At 37.5% G+C, this 19,069-nt stretch overlaps 1 protein-coding gene across 6 annotated transcripts in view; it reads left to right on the top strand.

Annotated features, from left to right (window-relative positions):
• The window catches only part of Csnk1g3 (casein kinase 1 gamma 3), a 106,095-nt gene extending 95,518 nt beyond the window's left edge, over window positions 1-10,577 (top strand). For 4 of the 6 annotated variants that reach the window (XM_048358100.1, XM_048358095.1, XM_048358097.1 and 1 more), the window contains 2 exons: window positions 359-382; window positions 8,212-10,577. In XM_048358100.1, coding sequence (XP_048214057.1) covers window positions 359-382; window positions 8,212-8,266 — 79 coding nt within the window. In that variant the 3' untranslated portion in view covers window positions 8,267-10,577. The remainder of the gene's footprint in view (window positions 1-358; window positions 383-8,211) is intronic. The other 2 variants (XM_048358098.1, XM_048358099.1) reach the window with 1 other exon arrangement.
• The last annotated feature ends 8,492 nt before the right edge of the window (window positions 10,578-19,069 follow it).

The raw sequence follows: 19,069 nt of genomic DNA on the forward strand, positions 1-19,069 counted from the left end.
TCCTGTAAGTTTAAAAATAATTAGTTTAGGGGCTGAGAATGGGGCTTTGTGGTAGAGTACTTGCCTAGCATGAATGAAGCCCTGGGTTTGCCAGAAGTGGCACTGTGGCTCAAGTGGTAAAGTACTAGCTTTCAGCAAAAAGAAGGAAGGACAGTGCTCAGTCCTGAGTTCAAGCCCCCCACGACTGGGAAAAAAATTGTTTATAGGATACTACATAATTTCCTGTTGGATTAAAATACAAATTACATTAATCCTGCTTGGATAATTAAGCGTGATAAACAATGTGATCTGTCATTGTGTGCTGTTTCTGATGATCTTTTTTCTTTTTTTCCTTGTATTTTTTTTTTCATGTGAATAGCTGCCAGAAAGTGTTGAACATGTGGTGAGTTCTCAAGTTTAGGCAGGCAGAACTAGCTCCATTGGCTATCATTTCAAATACTTAATACATTAAAAAAACACAACAAATGAACCTCTGGCCATAGAAATTGTAATTGGTAAAAGTTATATTAAAGTATTTGCCATCATTAATAGTAGCTCTTGAGAGCAAAAAATATTTGAGGAGCTCTTTTGCCTGCTGCAACTTTTTTGCTTTAAGTAACATTTTGATTGTGTAGATGACATGCCAACCCTGCTTGTGCTTGTGCCTTTCTTTTTATTTAGTCCAAATAGAAAAAGAGGCAAATTTTCTTTTCTCCTTCTTTGTAATTACTAGAAATGCTTATAATAATAGACTCTCTTCCCTATGTTATCACTAAAACTATTTTAATTACTAACCAGTTATCATGGTCATTAAATATAATGTTGACAAACATGATAAACTCTACAGAAGGAATAAAGATTCTCAAAGTAGTTCCTGGGAACAGATATTACAAATAAAATTATTTGTGAAAATGATACTGACACTGGCTTTCAGTTGTTTCAGTTGTAAATTTTATGTGTCAGTTTCAGGAACATTTTGAGTCAGCCTTAGAAAAACAAGGAAGATGCTTACATTAGTAAATTATGAGACATATATACTTATATGCCAGTATTATATAATTTCTTTAGAAGTGCTTACTCACATTGTGTTTATTATTATTTTTTACCATTATGTAGTTGTACAAAGGAGGTTACAATGCTTTTTAATCAGTAGCACCCATGTGTGTTTTGTTAAATAAAAAATAGTGTTTGTGAATTTCATCACCACTCCTTAGGGAAGTTAAGAAAGCAGGAACAGCAGGGTGTCTGTGAGAACAGGTGAGCCTTACAGTTAGGCATAGCTTGGACAGCCCTTCTGCTGCCACTTGTTACTGTCTTCACACTTGTTTCTTTCCTATGAAATGATGTGCCTAATGTTACCTCACAGGTAAATGTGGTAAAGCTCTGGTATGATGTCTAGCCCACATTACCACACACCAGTGACTTTTCTTGTTTGCATTTCTTCCAGCAGTGTCCCTCTTATATTTCTGCTTTCTTCTCAGCCTCTTCATAGGATCAGGCTGGTCATTCTGCACTCACTTGCTTCCAGAGACTTGCTTTCATTCAGCTCCTTTACCTTTATTCATCTATTCAGTTGCACTGCTGAGATTTCAGAACCATTGGATACTCTTCTCACTCCTCAGTAGATTACAGAGTAGCAGGAAAGATTGCACTTGTACTAGCATAGAGTAGTATATGATACAAATTACAGAAAAACAGAGTTCGTAAAGAAAGAGATTGCTTCTTGATTTGGATGATCAGAGAATACTTTATGGAGATGGCTTTAAAGAGGAACATTGATCTTTATTTGTTTGGGGTGAGTGGAGGTGTGTATGCTAAGGGTTTGGTTATTTTTCTAGTCATTAATTAAGGGAGGGTATAGGGCTTGAGGAAAACATCAGTGGAGTTCTTTGGACACTGATGGGTGGAGGTGGGAGGGAGTGACTGGGAGGAAGGGAACAGAAGACACTCCATAAAAGGAAATATATTCATTACCTGAGTCATGTAAGTATAATCTCTCTGTACATCACTTTAATTATAAACAAAGTAATTTTTTTTAAGGATGAGAAAGAAGAAAGTGACAGGAAAGCTATTACTGAAGGAAGTATTTTTCATTGCTTACAGCATCATGTCCAGATTTCTTTTTAAAATTCTTTTAAAGTTGTTATTATGAAGGTGATGTTCAGAGGGGTTATAGTTTCATAAGTCAAGTAATGAGTACCTGTTTTTGGATAGTATCACCCCTCCCTTCACGCTCTCCTAGTTTTCCCTCCTATCCCCACTCACAGTTTTATTGTTTGTTTTCAACATAGTGTCTAGTGAGTACCACTGCTGCTTTCGCTCTTTTGTCCTTCTATTTCTTTGTCTGCCTTCCCCCAAACAGATAAACAAACAAGACAAAAAGAAAAGAGAACAAAATAAAACAAAAAACCCTCTTGTTTCCATTTCATAGCATTCATTTTGATAAATATTGCCTGTGATCAGAGGCACATAGGCATTGCACCCTCGTGTTCCTCTGGATTTCCCAATATGGCATCATGATCATTGTCTAGTCACTGCCCATCCTTCTCATCCTCCCACCCCATCTTTCTCATTGTCTTACCTATTCCATTGAGTGGTTTAGTTTGTCTATGTGAAGGTTATTTACTTTATGTATTTCCTACATGATGAAACTTTATGCATTTGTTGAAAACAAGGTTTTTTTCATCCTCAGACCCCTACTCCCAGTGGTTAAGACAGCAAGCTTCAATGAATCATTACTAGTTAACTAAATAATATTGTAAACCTATTTAGTGTACTGTTATCTGACCCTTTAAAAGAAGGGAAATTGTGGGGCTGGGGATATAGCCTAGTGGGCAAGAGTGCCTGCCTCGGATACACGAGGCCCTAGGTTCGATTCCCCAGCACCACATATACAGAAAACGGCCAGAAGCGGCGCTGGGGCTCAAGTGGCAGAGTGCTAGCCTTGAGCGGGAAGAAGCCAGGGACAGTGCTCAGGCCCTGAGTCCAAGGCCCAGGACTGGCCAAAAAAAAAAAAAAGAAGGGAAATTGAAAACACATTTGGTAAAAGTAGCCAGACCCAGAGGTCTCATATTATATGATTCCCTTTAGAGAATTGTCCAGAATAGGTTGAAGGACCAGAAATAGGTTAGTGGTTGATAAGGCAGGAAAGAGGGAAAGGCAGCTGCTTGTAATAATATGGGTTTGTTTGTTTTAGTGGGATGCTAAACATCCTTGACTTATCTGTCACTGCATTGTACGCTTTAACAGTGAATACATGATATCTTCCTCAAGGTTATTGGAATCCTCAGAACTTCTCTGGCTTGCCACTAAAACTCTTTAAACACATAGTTTTTATTTTTATATAGTCTTTTGGTTTTGTTTTTAATTTTTTTTTTTGCCAGTGCTAGGGCTTGAACTCAGGGCCTGAGCACTGTCCTTGGCTTCTTTTTGCTCAAGGCTAGCACTCTACCACGAGCAATAATGCCACTTGTGGCTTTTTCTGCTTCATGCATGCTAGGCAAGCACTCTAGCACTAAGGCACATTCCCAGCCCTTAAACTTTTTAAATTGATTTATTTATTGTCAAAAGTTATGTACAGTGGGGTTACAGTTTCATATGTAAGGCAGTGAGTACATTTCTTATCAAGCTTGTTACCTCTTCCCTCATTTTTCTCCCACATTCCCCTGTCCCAATTCCACCACAGGGTACCAAAATCAGTTACAGTGACATCAGGGGTAAAACCATGGGGAAAAAAGACAAGAGGAAAAAGCAGAATTTCACACATCATGTTGAACATAACAGAAATGATAAGCCACTTATTTCCATAACTTGGAGTTCATTTTGCTTATGTGTTCATATGTACGTAGCTGTTAAGCTATTGTAATCTTCTACTAGGATTATCCTAGATGTGTATTAATTATTACCAAGGAAGGAAACCATAGAGTCCTTGTTTCTTTGGGTCTGGCTCACTTCACTTGGTATGGTTTTTTCTAAGTCTTTACATTTCCTTACGAATGGGGCAGTGTCATTCTTTCTGATAGAAGTGTAGAATTTTCTTGATCCATTCATCTACTGAGGGATATCTGGGTTGGTTCCATATTTTAGCATTGGCAAATTGTGCTGCGATGAACATAGTTGTGCTGGTGACTTTAATGTGACCTTGCTTGTAATCTTTTGAGTAGATGCCCAAAATTGGGGCTACTGGGTCACAGCGGAGTTCTATGTTTAACCTTTTGAGGAAGCTCCATACCACTTTCCAGAGTGGTTGAACAAGTTTACACTCCCACCAACAGTGTAGTAGGCTCCCTTTTAGCCTCATCCCCTTCAGCATCTATTGTTACTAATTTTCTTGAAAATGGACATTCTTATTAGGGTGACATAGAACCTCAATGTTGTTTTGATTTGCATTTATTTTGTCCCTTGGTGGCCAGTGATGTAGAGCACTTGTTCATTGTGTGTCTTGGCCATTCTCATTTCCTCTTCAGAGAAGTCTCTTTTTAGGTCTTTAGCCCATTTATTAAGGGGGCAGTTGGTTCTTTGAGGATTTTAAGCACATAGTTTTATCTGTCCCTCAATTTTTAATATTTTTCCACCAGGACTTCTTGTTTTGTGTCTAACAAAAATCAGCATCATTTCCTTTGTTAGATTATATTATATGAGTCTGGCCAAAACCTGCCTAGAATTATTTCAGATTTTTTTTCCCATCCAGTTAAACAGCAAGTGAAGCTGTGCCTTAAGTTGTACAATACCAGCCTTGAGCAAAAAAGCTAAAGGACACAGGCCCTGAGTTCAAACCCTAGTATTCTCAAAAAAGTAAAGAAGGAAGGGAACCGTTCTCAGTTGCCTAAGAAAGCAAGCTATCTTTTTTTTTCTTATTTATTGTCAAAGTGATGTACACACAGGTTACAGTTTCATACATTAGGCATTGGATACATTTCTTGTACTGTTTGTTACCTCCTCCCTCATTCCCCCTCCCCCCTCCCCTTTTCCCTTTCCCCCCATGAGTTGTTCAGTTGGTTTACACCAAATGGTTTTGCAAGTATTGCTTTTGGAGTCATTTGTCTTTTTAGTTAAGATCTTGGTTTTGCTTGGGGTGACTGGGACCATGGTCTTCCTTCTTATCATTCCTACCTATCTGGGATTCCAGTCTTGAACCACTGTACCTGGCTTGTTTACTTGATGTCTTGCTAATAGCATTTTGCCCAAGCTAGCCTCGAACTGTGATCCTCCCAAGTTCCACATCCACTTGTTCATATCTCTGAAGGGTACTGTGAGGACTTGCTATTTGCAGTAGTTACTGACAGTCACTGTCACTTTCCCCCCTGACCTCCGTAGTACCCAGTGCTAAAATTCTGTTGTCCCTTTTTACACATGTGCCTGCCTTACATAAACCAAAGTCCTGGGTCCACTCAGTGTCTATAGTGCTCATCTTACAACATGCAGGACCAAGGTTGAATGGAAGTAGAAACAAGAGCAGTCATCCAGCAGCTATGCTAAAAAGCACTGCTTCCTGACCTTAAGGTTCAGACTTTAAAAAAAAAAAAAATGTTGTGCATATCATTTTCTCCAAAACACATATGTGAGATAGGCACAGAAATATTTATTTTGTGAAGATCATTAGTGCTTGTGCTCCAGAGAGAATTTTAGGTTTACGACATGTCTAAAATGTTCACTACATTCTTACTCTTAGGAATCAATTACTTTCAGGAGCCAAAACATTCATTAATTCGATAGCTATTAATTAAATGGGTATCAACTTTATGCTACCTTTTGTATATATCTGGGAGCAAACCCTTATAAAGCTTAAATTCTAGTGAAGGAACAGGAATTTAAAAATGTGACAAAGGAGTAAAGGGCTGGGGCCCCAGTTGTAGAGCACTTGGCACATGCAAAGCAGTAAAGTGAATAGTACTGATTAAGGTCCAGTGGGGTGCTGGGGACGGAGACAATTGAGCAGGGACTTGATTCTTAATCACTTAGGGAAAATTGTATTGGAAATGACTTTAAAGGAATTAGCTAGGGTTAAAATATCACACAAAGATGTGTTTTGAGAAAATTTCTGAATTTGAACATTCACATTACATGAAGCAATGCTGCCATCTGGTGGTGCTTTCTTTAGTAGCAGCCTAACTTTGCTTTTGCAAGTTTAAGGCTATTTTTAATTAGTGGGATTTATTTTTGAAAAATAGATGTCTGGGGTTTTGGGGAGGTAATGGTTGAATTTAAAGGGGCTGTACAATTAGAATTCACATTAAAATCTAAGTCTTAAGTACATGCCTGGTGTGGTTTTCTGTATATGATCTTACTTAGGTTAATAGGTTCTGACTTTCAAAACTGAGATACTGGGATATAAATAGGGCATGTGAATAGCTAATACAAGTGTGAAGAACTGGGATTTGAGTTTGTTCATAAACTTGTATGACATTAAGTTTCCCATTCTAAAAGTCTTAAGTAGCATAAAATAGTATTTTAGAAAAAGTTTAAAAGAATGCACTTAGGAATTCAAAATGACATGATATTTGAAGCAGTTAACACCATTAAAAAACTTTATATTAATTGATTCATTTCCATTTAAGTATGATGAGATTCTTAAAATTAATATTTAAATATTGGTTCGTTTGTTTTGAATGCTGTTTTTTGATGATTTGCTTTTTTATCCTGTGGATGTTTTCTGACTTTTTTCTAAGTCTTTGGTTGAAAGATTTTTGTTTAGATGAGTGATTTTCATCTCCTACAAAGCATTTTTTACTTAAATCACATGTTGCCTTATTATTTTAGAAAAGTTATGTAACAGATTTGAGAAAGATTTGGTAGCCACAGTTGCAAGTTTTTTACTTATTTTATTAAAGATAATGTAAGGGCTGGGAATATGGCCTAGTGGTAAAGTGCTCACCTCATATCCATGAAGCCCTGGGTTCAATTCTTCAGCACCACATATATAGGGTAGAATGCTAGCCTTGAGCAAAAAGAAGCCAGGGACAGTGCTCAGGCCCTGAGTTCAAGCCCCAAGATTGGCAACAACAAACAAACAACTAAATAATAACAATAATGTAGGCAGAGAGATTGATAACATAACTAGATAGTGTAGAATAGGCCTCTTGAAACTACCAGGTATTTATTACTATTAGCTTGCAGATAATTGTTAATACTCCTAAATGAATGTGGGTTAGTAAGAATTCCAAAAAGCATTTTGCTTTTGTTACAAAATATGCACACCAACACACCAACAACCTCACACAGGATTTCAATGGAAAACTCAAGGATAGCTAGCCATCTAGCCATGTTTGCCTGTACCAAAAGTAAACTCTAGACCAGAGCATGGATCAAATGGTACATCACCTGTCTTCATATACAGGACTCCGAGATCAAACCCTAGTACCACCAAAAGAAAAAAGTAAATGTAAAAGGAATTAGAGGTGACTTTTGCTTATACCTCTTTGGAGGAGTGCTAATGAAGTATGTTCATAATTCCTTTTCAGTTCCTAGTAGCCTCCACATCATTGTACAGTCTGGCAGGAAGGAGGTGGTGTACTGTGAGAGAAATGGGTTCTCTCCAATCTTTACTTAGGAACGCAACAAATCAGGACTACAGTGTTCTGAATATATAGTCTGAATTATGAAGTCACCTTGACTGTGCTGTTTGGCATACTCAATATAATTTTACTTAAGAAATACTCAGTAAGGTTGACATTCTTTTAACTTTTTAAGTGTCAGTTTGGGCTTTGCATGTAAGATTTTGCTTTTCCAGTAGGTAAATATGGCGGGAAATGTTGAATGTGTTTCCTAGTTCTTTTTATTTCTGGAATCCAAACTGATGCAGGGTGACTGAAACCCCTACCCTTAGGATCATCATTGCCTTTGTTACAGTAGCTTCAACAATCATGTATCAGAGAGAAAGGGAGAGGCTGCCTAGGAGGACTTTAGGAAAGCATACCTTGTCAGCTTCTTGAGAGTGGTGAGTGATGTGCAGGTCATTTGAGATGCAGAGCACTTGTAGGGACTCACTTCTGGGAGAAAAGCCCTTTGAATTTTGCTGGCTTCTGTTTACATTGCCTAGGATGTGTTGCTAAACTAAAAGGCATGTTGATGAGACATAATAGTAATAACTCTGCCATTGTCTCACTAATATACATGCTTCACTGGTATTTTTACTTTTTTGCATTAGCTTGTTGCTTTTTATATAATTTAATTCATTTAACCATTGTTAATGTTAGTGCTTATATAATAAAGCATTATTCCCTCTATTTCCAGGTGCTGCTGTTTTTTCAAACGAAGGAAAAGGAAAACCACACAACGTCACAAGTGACTGTAGATGGACAGATCGCAGGGCATTACTTACATGTTCATCTGCTGTCTTGTGATTGAAATCATCTCTGTAGTGACCACACATACTTCTAAGGACTCACTCTTAGAAACAAAAAAATGTCATGCTTTCATACTTCAGGTTTTGGTTTCTTACATTCATTTGTTTGTTTGTTTGTTTTTTCCCTAATTTAACTTTTATGGAAGCTTTAAAGTTTGATCAGAGCCCGAGCACTTTGTCCATCAGTAAATGGAGTGGACCAATGAGGTGATCCTGCTGAGTGCTTGTCCATAGGTGCTTTCCAGAAGCTCTCTGCTTAGGAAAGCAGTGTGGTATCTTACATGTCCAGCATTTAGATCGTAATTTGGTTTTTCAAATGCTTTGTGTAAAAGCATTTGCAAACAGAAATTTCCTTCCCAGTAGACAGGACAGCAGAGAAAACAAGAACTGGTTGAATATTTTAAAAATAATTCCTTGAGAAGTTCATATTTTATGTCATCTACATTGATTTCAGTTTTCCTGATGGTACTTTCATCTGTGAGTTCTGTTAACATTCACTTTGTGAAATCATGGTATAGTCACGGCCCAGAGGTACTAAGCAAAACACACATGGTTCAGTGTATGGTGGCGATAACGTGAATCACGATGAAGTGCAGAAAGTTCCAGCTCTTGCTTTTGATGCCCTACTATGTGAAGTACAGTGTTGCAGAAGTGGCAAAAGCACTTGTTTTTTTAAAAGTCCAAATATTTGTATAATATAACTTTATGCTTCCAAATAATGCTGTATGTTAGATGTTGAGGAATGAATATTTTGAGAGGTTTGAATTTTAAAAAATATACTGAGCAAAAGAAATAAATGTGAACTTGGTTGTAAGGTTGGATTCTGAGGAGAGGCCCCTGGAAGCTCCTGCTGAGTGACACATCCTCCCTCCAGCAGAAAGCTGAGCTGCTGTGCCCTGGCGCCCCTTTATTGTTTTGCTCTTTGATTAAAAAGCAAAACAAGAATACTTCTCAGCAGTAAAATCTGGACCGCTCACTCAGTTGCCCTCTGCACACTAGTCCTTTGCATTAAATTGGCTAGTTCTGGGGAATTCCTCACTTTAGGCAAGACTTTGATGATTGAAAACTGTTTGGAGAGGGTGGATCAGGTGCTTTGTCTCCTGGTCTTTTGAAGTGCCTGCACTGTAAGAAGAATAACTGTTCTGTGAAAGAACAAGCCCTTCCCACATTTCTTTCAGCAAGCTTTGTTTTAAGCCACAGAGATGAAAGTCTTTTGTCACATTTGACTCAAAGGGTTAAAACAGGAAGACTGGCTGGAAAGAATTCTGTTGGTCAGTTTTCCTGTCTAGCATTCATTTATGAGACTCCTCCCAAGCAGTCTCCTCTTTGTCTTTAAGCATGTGCCTCCAGTGTGCTTATTTATTTTTATTGTCTCAAGGTAACATTTAAAATGTGCATCAATGTAAATGAATCCACATTTTTATTTCATTGCTGCACTTACAGGTATTTAATTGTACTTTGTAATTTATTTTTCTTATTAGCCAAAAGCTCAATGTGTTGTTCTTGATTTATTAAGCATAGTATGACACCACAAATCAGGACATTGTTTGTCAATGTTGCTCTGAGTCCTAAGATTGATCTCTTGATTTTGAAAACCTACTAAGTCGCCCAGCCTGGAAGACATTGGCTGTCTCATTTGGTCAACAGTGCCATTCTATCTATGTGTATAGATATTTGTTAAGATGTCTTAAACTACAAAAGTTTCAGACTATGCTTCTATTTTTGTTTGCTTTGAGCAAATGGATGTTTGGCCATTATAATGTGAAACCACTTCTTTCTTTACAGTATTCGACCAAATTTATGTGTCTTATGATATTTGTAAATACATGGGCTATCTGTATTTCTCTGTTTAGTTTTATTCTCAGTAGGGTTTTTTGGACTGTACAGTGTTTATATGATCTGAATTCCTTATATATAAGAAGGTGTGTATATTAATCCAATTATGGACTTAAATATTTTAAATGTATAAATACCCTTATTTGCTGCAAAGACCAGTGTGTAGACATTTGCTTTTTAGCAATACTTTTTTTCAAGTGCTCCATTTTAATGCCAGGATGGTGTCCTATGGTGACACCGATGGTCAGTGGTGGGCAGTGCAGGTGTGTGCGAGCTACGCCAACAGTGTTTTGCATTCTTATGCTTTTCTGTCAACACTAATGAAGTCAACATTGCCTGAACGTCTTGAATAATGAAACACATCCCTGTTTAAAAGTATGTAACTGAAAAAGAAAAAATAAAGGTAGTTTTTTTTTAACTTGCTTTTTTCCCCTTTCCTCTAATCATGGATAAAATAATGCCACCACTAATTCCAAGCAGTAGTTTTAACACTTCATTTCATCTGTTACATGGGAGCAGCAGGGCTAAAGGAACATGGTTTTGTTGTTTAGGTTTTGTTTTGCTCACCTCTGTGAGAGCAAAGCTGTAAGAAGCACATGACTCAGAAAGTGAAGCTTTCTTTGTTTTATATTTTTCTGAATTAGTTACTTGAACAACTAAAGCTGTAGTCTGATAGTCTGATAAACTAAGGGAAACAATTTATTCCTTTTTGAAAGTGAAATCATGTATTATGCTCATAAAAATTGAACAGTAGGAACTCAATTTTAAGTGAACAAATTTAAAATTATTGCAGCTGGGAAGCGCAAACTGTTTCAACTCTGTCATTGTGCTTTGAGTGTTTTTACCACTTGCACTAATGGCATTTTGCTAGGTGAAGTAGCAGTCACTTTGCCTGGAAGTACTGTTGCCATTAAGCCCCATGGACAAGCAGGTGAACTAACATATACATAAGCTTTAGATGGCCTTACTTAGAAAGGCCTGAGGTAAGATTGGGGTTCCAATCTCAATGATTTTGTATTTGTATTACTAAGGAACCTCAGATGATTGAACCTTAACCTGGCTTAAGCAATAGGCACATACACTATCTCACAAAGTCCAGTGGTAAAATGCTTGAGACATGGTTAATCCTTGTACTAATGACAGGACTGTCTTGATAGCCCTTGGTTTGCTCCCCCCGCCAATTGGGTGGTGGTACTGAACTCAAGGTTGGGTGGGTTTGAACTCAAGGTTTCATGCCTACTAAGCAGGTGCTCTATCACTTGAGACACTCCCCAGCCACTTTAGCTTTAGCTTTTCCCCCAATAGGCTCTTGTGATTTTACCTGGACTGTATTGGACCAGACCATGAACTTCTTCTATTTACCCTTTGGGTAGAGGTGGGGTTACAGGCACATGCTACCACACCCAGCATATTTGTTGTGGTATGGTCTTGCTAACTTGTCTGGGCTTGTTCCAGACCATAACTGGATTAGTATCTCCTGAGTAGCTGATATTACAAGGTATGAGCCATTGTTAGGTATTGGCTTTACTTTCCATTCTACCGTTTCCTCTTTGTGTGTGTGGTGGTGAAATGACCACCCCATAACTTGAGATTTTTTTGCTCTGCTGCCTAGTAACTACAGTATGAACCTAAGGGCTGTTTTTCTCAATGGCTTCAACAAGATCTGAAGACTGAAGTTCCTGCAGTGGATCACATGTCTACCTCAAGCCAGTTACTACCTGCAAAATGATGCAGTTTTCCCAGTGGGTAGGCCTGAGCTCTGGGCCCACCTTTAGAAGACACATGGACTAAGAAATTAAGCAGAAGAAAGGTCACCTGAAAGGATATGGGGGGTAGTAACACTAGGAGAGTGAATAGCTACTGAACAGGCAAAATAAACAGGCCAAATAAAATGTAGGCAAAACACAAGGTAGGCAAAAGCGTACAGCATGAATGCATACCTGGTTGTTTTGCTGTTTTTCAAAGTCGTAAGCATTTTTATTATTAGGCATTACTTATGAGTGAGTACTGTAGAAAAATGTTTTAGACGCCGGTAGAAATATGGAAGATGATAAGTATCTTATTTTGTGTGTTTTTGTTTAGCTTTTCAACATTTTGGTGGTAAATTTGTATTAGAGGAATTAAAATTTAATTTTTCTGTCACTGAAAGAATGATGTGTGATAAAGTTTTACTGATGTTTAGGGTAACTAGTTTCTTCCCTTCCCAGCTCTACTAGATTCACATAGGTATCAAGATTCGCTTCTTAAGAATGTGTTGACTGTAGTGAAATAAAGGACTGGCAAGATGTATTAGCAGTGTGTTGCTGAGACAATAAGTTCTCTTAACCTTTTTCTAAAGAAAACACCTATGAGTAATATATATCAGGTTTGATGTCTGACATGTTCATAGGCTTTGTAAATTTATCCAGGTAATCCTTTTCTCTTCAACATATTTCTACCCCCACCCATTTCAACATATCTTGGGAGATTCTGGTTTAGGTTGTACTGGGTTAGTTTTCTGAGCATCTTTGAAAATACTTTTTGTTATTCTGTTCAGAGTATTGGTAAAAGCCTGTTGAGTCACAGTTGACTTCTTCAAGGTAGTGCCTAGCTGCATTGTCAACACCTGCTGATGCATCAAAAACTAAGGAAAACCACTGGAAGTATGTGAATTTTTTAAAACCAACTGAGGATTATGCTATAGTGTCCTAATGTCTTAACTTCCTGCTCAAAGGCTCACAAAGTTGCTCTGGATATACTTTGTGTCCATATACCATCAGGAGACAGCTTTCTTTGCTTAGCTAACAAATAATGCATACAGAAAGTTCCTTGTGTTGCATCTTTTTTTCTTCGTGTGTGTGTGTGTGTGTGTGTGTGTGTGTGTGTGTGTGTGTATGTACATTCACGTGAATAAATTCTGCTGGGAAGGGATGAGAGCTTATCTTAGTAGTATAGAAATAAATTTTTAGCTCAAGTATTCCATAATAAATACAATGTTTTTTTCATGTATTTGTATAACAATTTGACTCCACTCTGCCTTACTGGTGCCACTCTTGATGAATGTGCACCAGGAGAAGACAATCAGATGTTTGTATGAGAATAGGTGTGGCTCCTGGAACTGCTGTTGATTTACACTCATTCCTGAGATTTACTGGGTGTTGAACAGCTGTACAAAGCAGTACAAGCACCACATAGGGTCACTGTCACAGTGTCTACTCTGCTTTTGTAGCGTGGCTGAGCTCCAATAAAGTTGTATTTATAGACATTAAAATTTGAATTTCAAATAATTTCATATGTTTTCAAGTGCTGTTTTGATTTTCCTAACCATTTAAATAAATTATCTGGGTGCTGGTGGCTCATGCCTGTCATCCCATCTGCTCAGGATCCTGTCTACTGAAGTATGAGGATTGTGGTTTGAAGCTACCCTGGGTAGGAAAGTCTGAAACTTTTATCTATAGTTTACCAGCAAAAAGCTAGAAATGGAGCATGGCTGAAGTGTAGAGCACTAGCCTTTAGCGCAAAAGCTCAGGGACAGCACTTAGGCCTTGAGTTCAAGCCCCAAGAGTAGCAAGTGTGTGGGCACAAATTACCAGACACTAATAGCCCATACCTGTTAATCTAGCTACTCGGGAAGCTGGGATCAGAAGATCAGAGTTCAAAGCCAACCAGGACAGAAAAGTCCGCGAGACTCTTACTTTGGCCACCAAAAAGCCAAAAATGGAGGTGTCATTCAGCTGGTAGAAGTGAAAAGCTCAGACAGCACCCAGGCACTGAGCTCAAGCCCTAGGACTGACACGGATGTTTGTATGTGTATATGTGATCCTTACTGTCCCATTGCACGTTGGCTATATTGCCTCACTTAAGGACATACATGAGCTAAATGACTGCTTTTATGTCTTAATAAAAAATGACAAAATACCAGGGCAAGCCCTTTGTCAAGCCACTACAATGTGCTGAGGTCAGTACCAATCCACTGAACAGTAGTTAAGTATTCTCATTGCTATATGACAGTTCTTTTGGCCACTTGAATACCATTAGCTATTTATCAGGTACTTTGCTAAATCCAGGCAAACTGTTCTATTTCTTTGCCCTGTCATTCTCAAAAACTCAAGTAGATTTGATTTGATGTAATTTCCTGGTGTAATGTTTACTTGTAAAGATCACCATTTTTCTAAACTTATAATTTGCCTCCTAACAAATTATGTATGATCTTATATGGCCATCAGTGTTTGTCAGTCTGTTGTTTTATAATCCACTCTTAAAAAAAAAAAGAAAAGAAAAGAAAGGAAAAAAAGGAACTTAAGCTGGGGGCCAGTGGCTTGCAACCTTAACCTAGAGATTGAGACCTCAGATTGAGATCCGAGGATTAACTGTTGAAGCTAGACGAGGCAGAGGCATCTGTGAGACTATTCAGGGCTTGAACTTGAGTCTTGCTCAGCTTGCTTGCTCATTGCTGCCACTCTACCACTTGGAGATAGAATCTCACACATTTCCTGTCTATGCTGTCTTTGAAACATGATCCTGAAGGCCTTAGGCTCCTTAGGAGCTAAGATTACCTCTGTGATCCACTGGACTGGACTACATTGAGCTACAACTTTTCTGTGTGCTTTTGCACTAAAAAATAAAATAAAAATCCCTACCTAACTTGGAGGCTAAAAGTTTTTTAATCACTTTTCATCTATTTGCTCTGCTGATAGTTTTACAATTTTTGTGTATACCACTTAGATGCATAGTTTGTTAGGGGGAAACTCTTTTTTTCTGATGATACACTTCTTTTTCCTTTTTGTGAAAATGGAAAAATTAAATTCTTAGTTTCAGAATTGGAATTAGACTTCTGAGTTCCTTTTCCTAAGCAACACAGAGCTTAAAAGGCACATACTTTTAAGCATTCTAACACTACCAGTTTTCAGTCAATTTTGTTTCATCATCATCATCACCACCATCTTTGTGGTTGGTAGGTTCTCATACCTAATGAGTAATGATAGTCAAGTTAAGGATATGCCTGCATTGATTTATGATTCAGTCTGGCTGACTCTCTGTTCCTAGGTGCCAAAGACCATCAACAATAATGCCATTCTTCTCCAACTTTAACATGTATGGCATCAATTTCACCTATGAGTGAATTTTGAGATTTTCAGTACTTTATAAATGAGCATTGAAAACTGATGTTATAAGGAAACAGAATGAATGGTACAAAATAAACTTTGAATCATTTGGCTTCTCCTTTTAAGAAGTTTGGTTGAGCTGTGCACCAGTAGTTTACACCTTTTATCCTAGATATTCATGAGACTGAAGTTGGAGGGCTGAAGCTCAAAACCATCCCGGGAAAGGAGAGTGTGTTAGACTCTTTATCTCCTATGAACTGTTGTATGAGGATTCAGTCACAAGTAACTGAGAGGCCACATTTTCAGAGGTTGAATTGGGAGTCTTTACTGGAGAGGAGGCGACTGCAGGTGGACTCCTGTCCCAAAGAACTGCAGCCCCTTGAATACACTTAACTCTTAGGAAACTGAGCCATTGGAACAAGAGAGGAAAGAAAGAGCAGAAAAACAACAAACCAGATCAATTCCAGTGAAAAGCTGAAGTGGGACGCCATGGTGCCCATGGTATAGTGAAAATATTTTTACCTCAACATACCACTTAGTAAAAATGTAACCCAACATTTCATATTTTGATACATGTAGACTAAATTACATTTCTATATTTATAGGGTTTGCAAACAAAGGATACATTTGTCCAAATCAGATGTCAGCTGTAAAAATTGATTGAATTCTATTGCTTTAGATTTGATAAATGGAAAAATTAATGGTCAAACAAAAATGTTAAGTAGAACAGGAAATGATTCACCTTTTGTTATAGGCTTATCAGTTAAAACACTTAAAATTTAAATTTTGTGTTATAACAAAACAAATTTCACGTTTTAGTAGCTAATGTTTGAATCTAGTCTTTTAGACACCTGAGGAAGTTTCTGCTTACAAAAAAAAAAATTATCATCTGGGGAGAAAATCTTTTTGTTTCCTTGTGATATATATATATATATATATATATATATATATATATATATGTGTGTGTGTGTGTGTGTGTGTGTATGTATATATATGTGTGTGTGTGTGTGTGTGTGTGTGCGTATGTACAAAAAGGAATTTCAATTCAACTACTCAGATGAGTACAATGCATTTTGAACAGTGTCACTTCTTCCATCACTCTCCCCCATCTTTCCCAGTCCCTTATGGAATTATACTCTTGTTATGTAGTTCAATTTTTTATCTTGTAAATTGCATACAATGACTGTTTTTGTCCATCTTTCCTTCTTCCATTCATCTCCCCCTCTTCTTGGCCTCCTCCCCTCCCTCAGACAAAACAGGCTTCAGCTTCCTAGTTTTAGTTTTGTTAAACTTTTGCTTTCACTGTACATTGGTAGTGAAAGAAATGTGTGTGATGGTGATAGAACCAATACTTCTAGGTGCTAAAAAGAATATGAATATAGATCAGTGAACACTCTTTCAATTGACATTCTAAAAGAATTTTTAGAAGGACTTTACAGTGGACAGTATTGCTTTCTCAAAAGATTGGCAATCTTTTATAGGTTTCCTCTATCTTTGAGCCCAGATTATCTCCAGTTTATCCTGCTCCATCATATCTATCTAGCTATCTACCTACCTACCTATCATCTTCTATTATTCATCTACCTATCTTCTATCAATTTATGTATGTATCTGGCTATCTTTCTATATCTACCTACTTTATTTCTGTGCTATGTTTTTGTTGTGTATACCTGTATGTATGTGCCTATTTATGCATGTGTGTATTATGTATCTCTCAACTAAAAACTTAAAAGACATCTCTTCACTTATTCAAGAATCTCAGCAAATCCAAGGAAGAGAGCATGCATAGTTTTGTTTATTTTCTTCTCTTCTGTCAGTTCTAGAAAAATCCTTATTTTTTAACAGCTGTGCATGTGATCTGAGCAGTTTTCAGGACCTGCATTAACATCATGATAGCCTTATATCTTATAAAAGTTGGAAGTTTCAGTTTTATCTATAAACACTTTATTTGTACTGTCTTGTGGGAAAATGTAGCAAGTAATATATGAGATGTATTAGGGGTAAGTAGAGAGAAATGGCTATATAGGATCTAATGTTACTAAGGAAAATTTAAGTGCTTATATTCCTCTTATGATGACACTTGCTCACCTGTGCTAACTGGAATCTTCTAGAAATCTTAATTGTAGGAAGAAAGCCACAGAACCTGAGGCAATAGGCCTTTCCTGCTATTTCACACCAGATTCCTGGACTATGCAGGATATGTTGACATCTCCAAGCCTAGAGTAGTGTACTCTATGAATTATGTGTGTAGTACTCTAGAATTATGTGTGGTTTACTTTGGATTAAAACCTAATGAAAATAAGTTTTCTAATCTATGTAGGAATATAAGAATTTGTCGGAAAAGGAAAGGAACAGGGATCAGTTGACAGAACCTGTTAAACTGGAAATGAGATTTTTGTATTACTAGTAAGTCCAAGATGGCTCATAAAAAAGTTGAATGGTTATTAGGCTTTAATATATTACACATGTATTTCTTGAAAATTTTAATACATATGTATTCTCTCATTTATACTTAAAAATATTATAAACATAGTTTAGGTAAATAAAATTTTAATAAATGTGTGTCATAATAAAATAATTATAATTAATTAAAAGTATTATATATAAATATGTATTTTAAAATATTATAAACATATTTTAGGTAACATCATATATGTACTAAACATAGCAATATGAAGTGAATTATTTTTTACTTTCTCTTGATTTTACCACATCCTGCCCCATTTTCATTAGCATTCTCTGCTGTATCTTTGAAGTCTGAAATTGCCTGAAGATCAGTTAGGAAGTGATTGATAGTTAACTTTTAAAAAGTTTCTCAGGTTTTTGTTCTTGTTTTGTCTTTTTTAATCTACCCAAAGAGTAATTTATCCCATGATAGAAATCCTTCTGACACAGAATACACAGTTTTCTAGTAGTCTCTTCTCTAGAGGCCAACATTGTTTACTTTCTTGAGCATTCTATTCTATGGTTGTGTAAATTTCATAAACACATATCCATATCTTGATAGTATTGAAAGACTAGGATGACTCCATCTTGAAACTGCAACCATCTTGTTGTTTGTGTTAAGCTAAGAATAACCCAACACATACATAAAACCCGGAAAATGGCTTGTTTATGGTGAAACTAGACATTATACAAATTCCAGGAACAAAGTTGTTTGTGCCAAAACCAACTGGCCATAAAAGCCCATTTCCTGGATGGTCCAACCAGTTCGGGAACATTCCAAATACGTTGACCACCCTGGAATGTCATCAGACCAATTTTAGAGAACCCCTAGCCCCGAGCCAATCAGATTTGTCCTCTTACCCCAACCCTGCTTGCACCTGGTCTATGTAACTTTGTGATTTTTCCTTTTAAATACCCATGTAAAACTCTGCTCGTGGCCTTCCTCCTAACCTCCTCTGTGTCGGTGGGTAGGACGAGGCTACCAAACAGCAGTTGACTGGGAGAATTCAAACCCAGATCTTTCTACCAGTACAGCAGAAGTGTTTAACTGAAAGCATAGGTCTTGGCCATCCCAGAGGACCATGCGGAGATAATCTCAGGCAGAAGAAGAAGGTTCATAAGGAGGTTTATTAGTGGGGCTATAGTTCCGACGGGAGAGGGAGCTACATGGCCTCTGCACCTTATCTAGGTGGCAGCTTCTCTCTCTGGGGGTAAAGGGGAAGTATGTATGTAGTGAGTAGGAGTGGCTCATTAGATATGGGTGGATCTTGGGGCTAGTGGGAGGAGCTGAGGACCCAAGGCTAGGGAAATGCTAACATTAACCAGTCTCCCCTGGCAAACAAATACCCCACGGGTGATCACTTTACCATCACCTGCAAGT

This window comes from Perognathus longimembris, chromosome 11, assembly GCF_023159225.1.
Source record: "Perognathus longimembris pacificus isolate PPM17 chromosome 11, ASM2315922v1, whole genome shotgun sequence".
In the NCBI taxonomy this organism is placed as follows: Eukaryota; Metazoa; Chordata; class Mammalia; order Rodentia; family Heteromyidae; genus Perognathus; species Perognathus longimembris.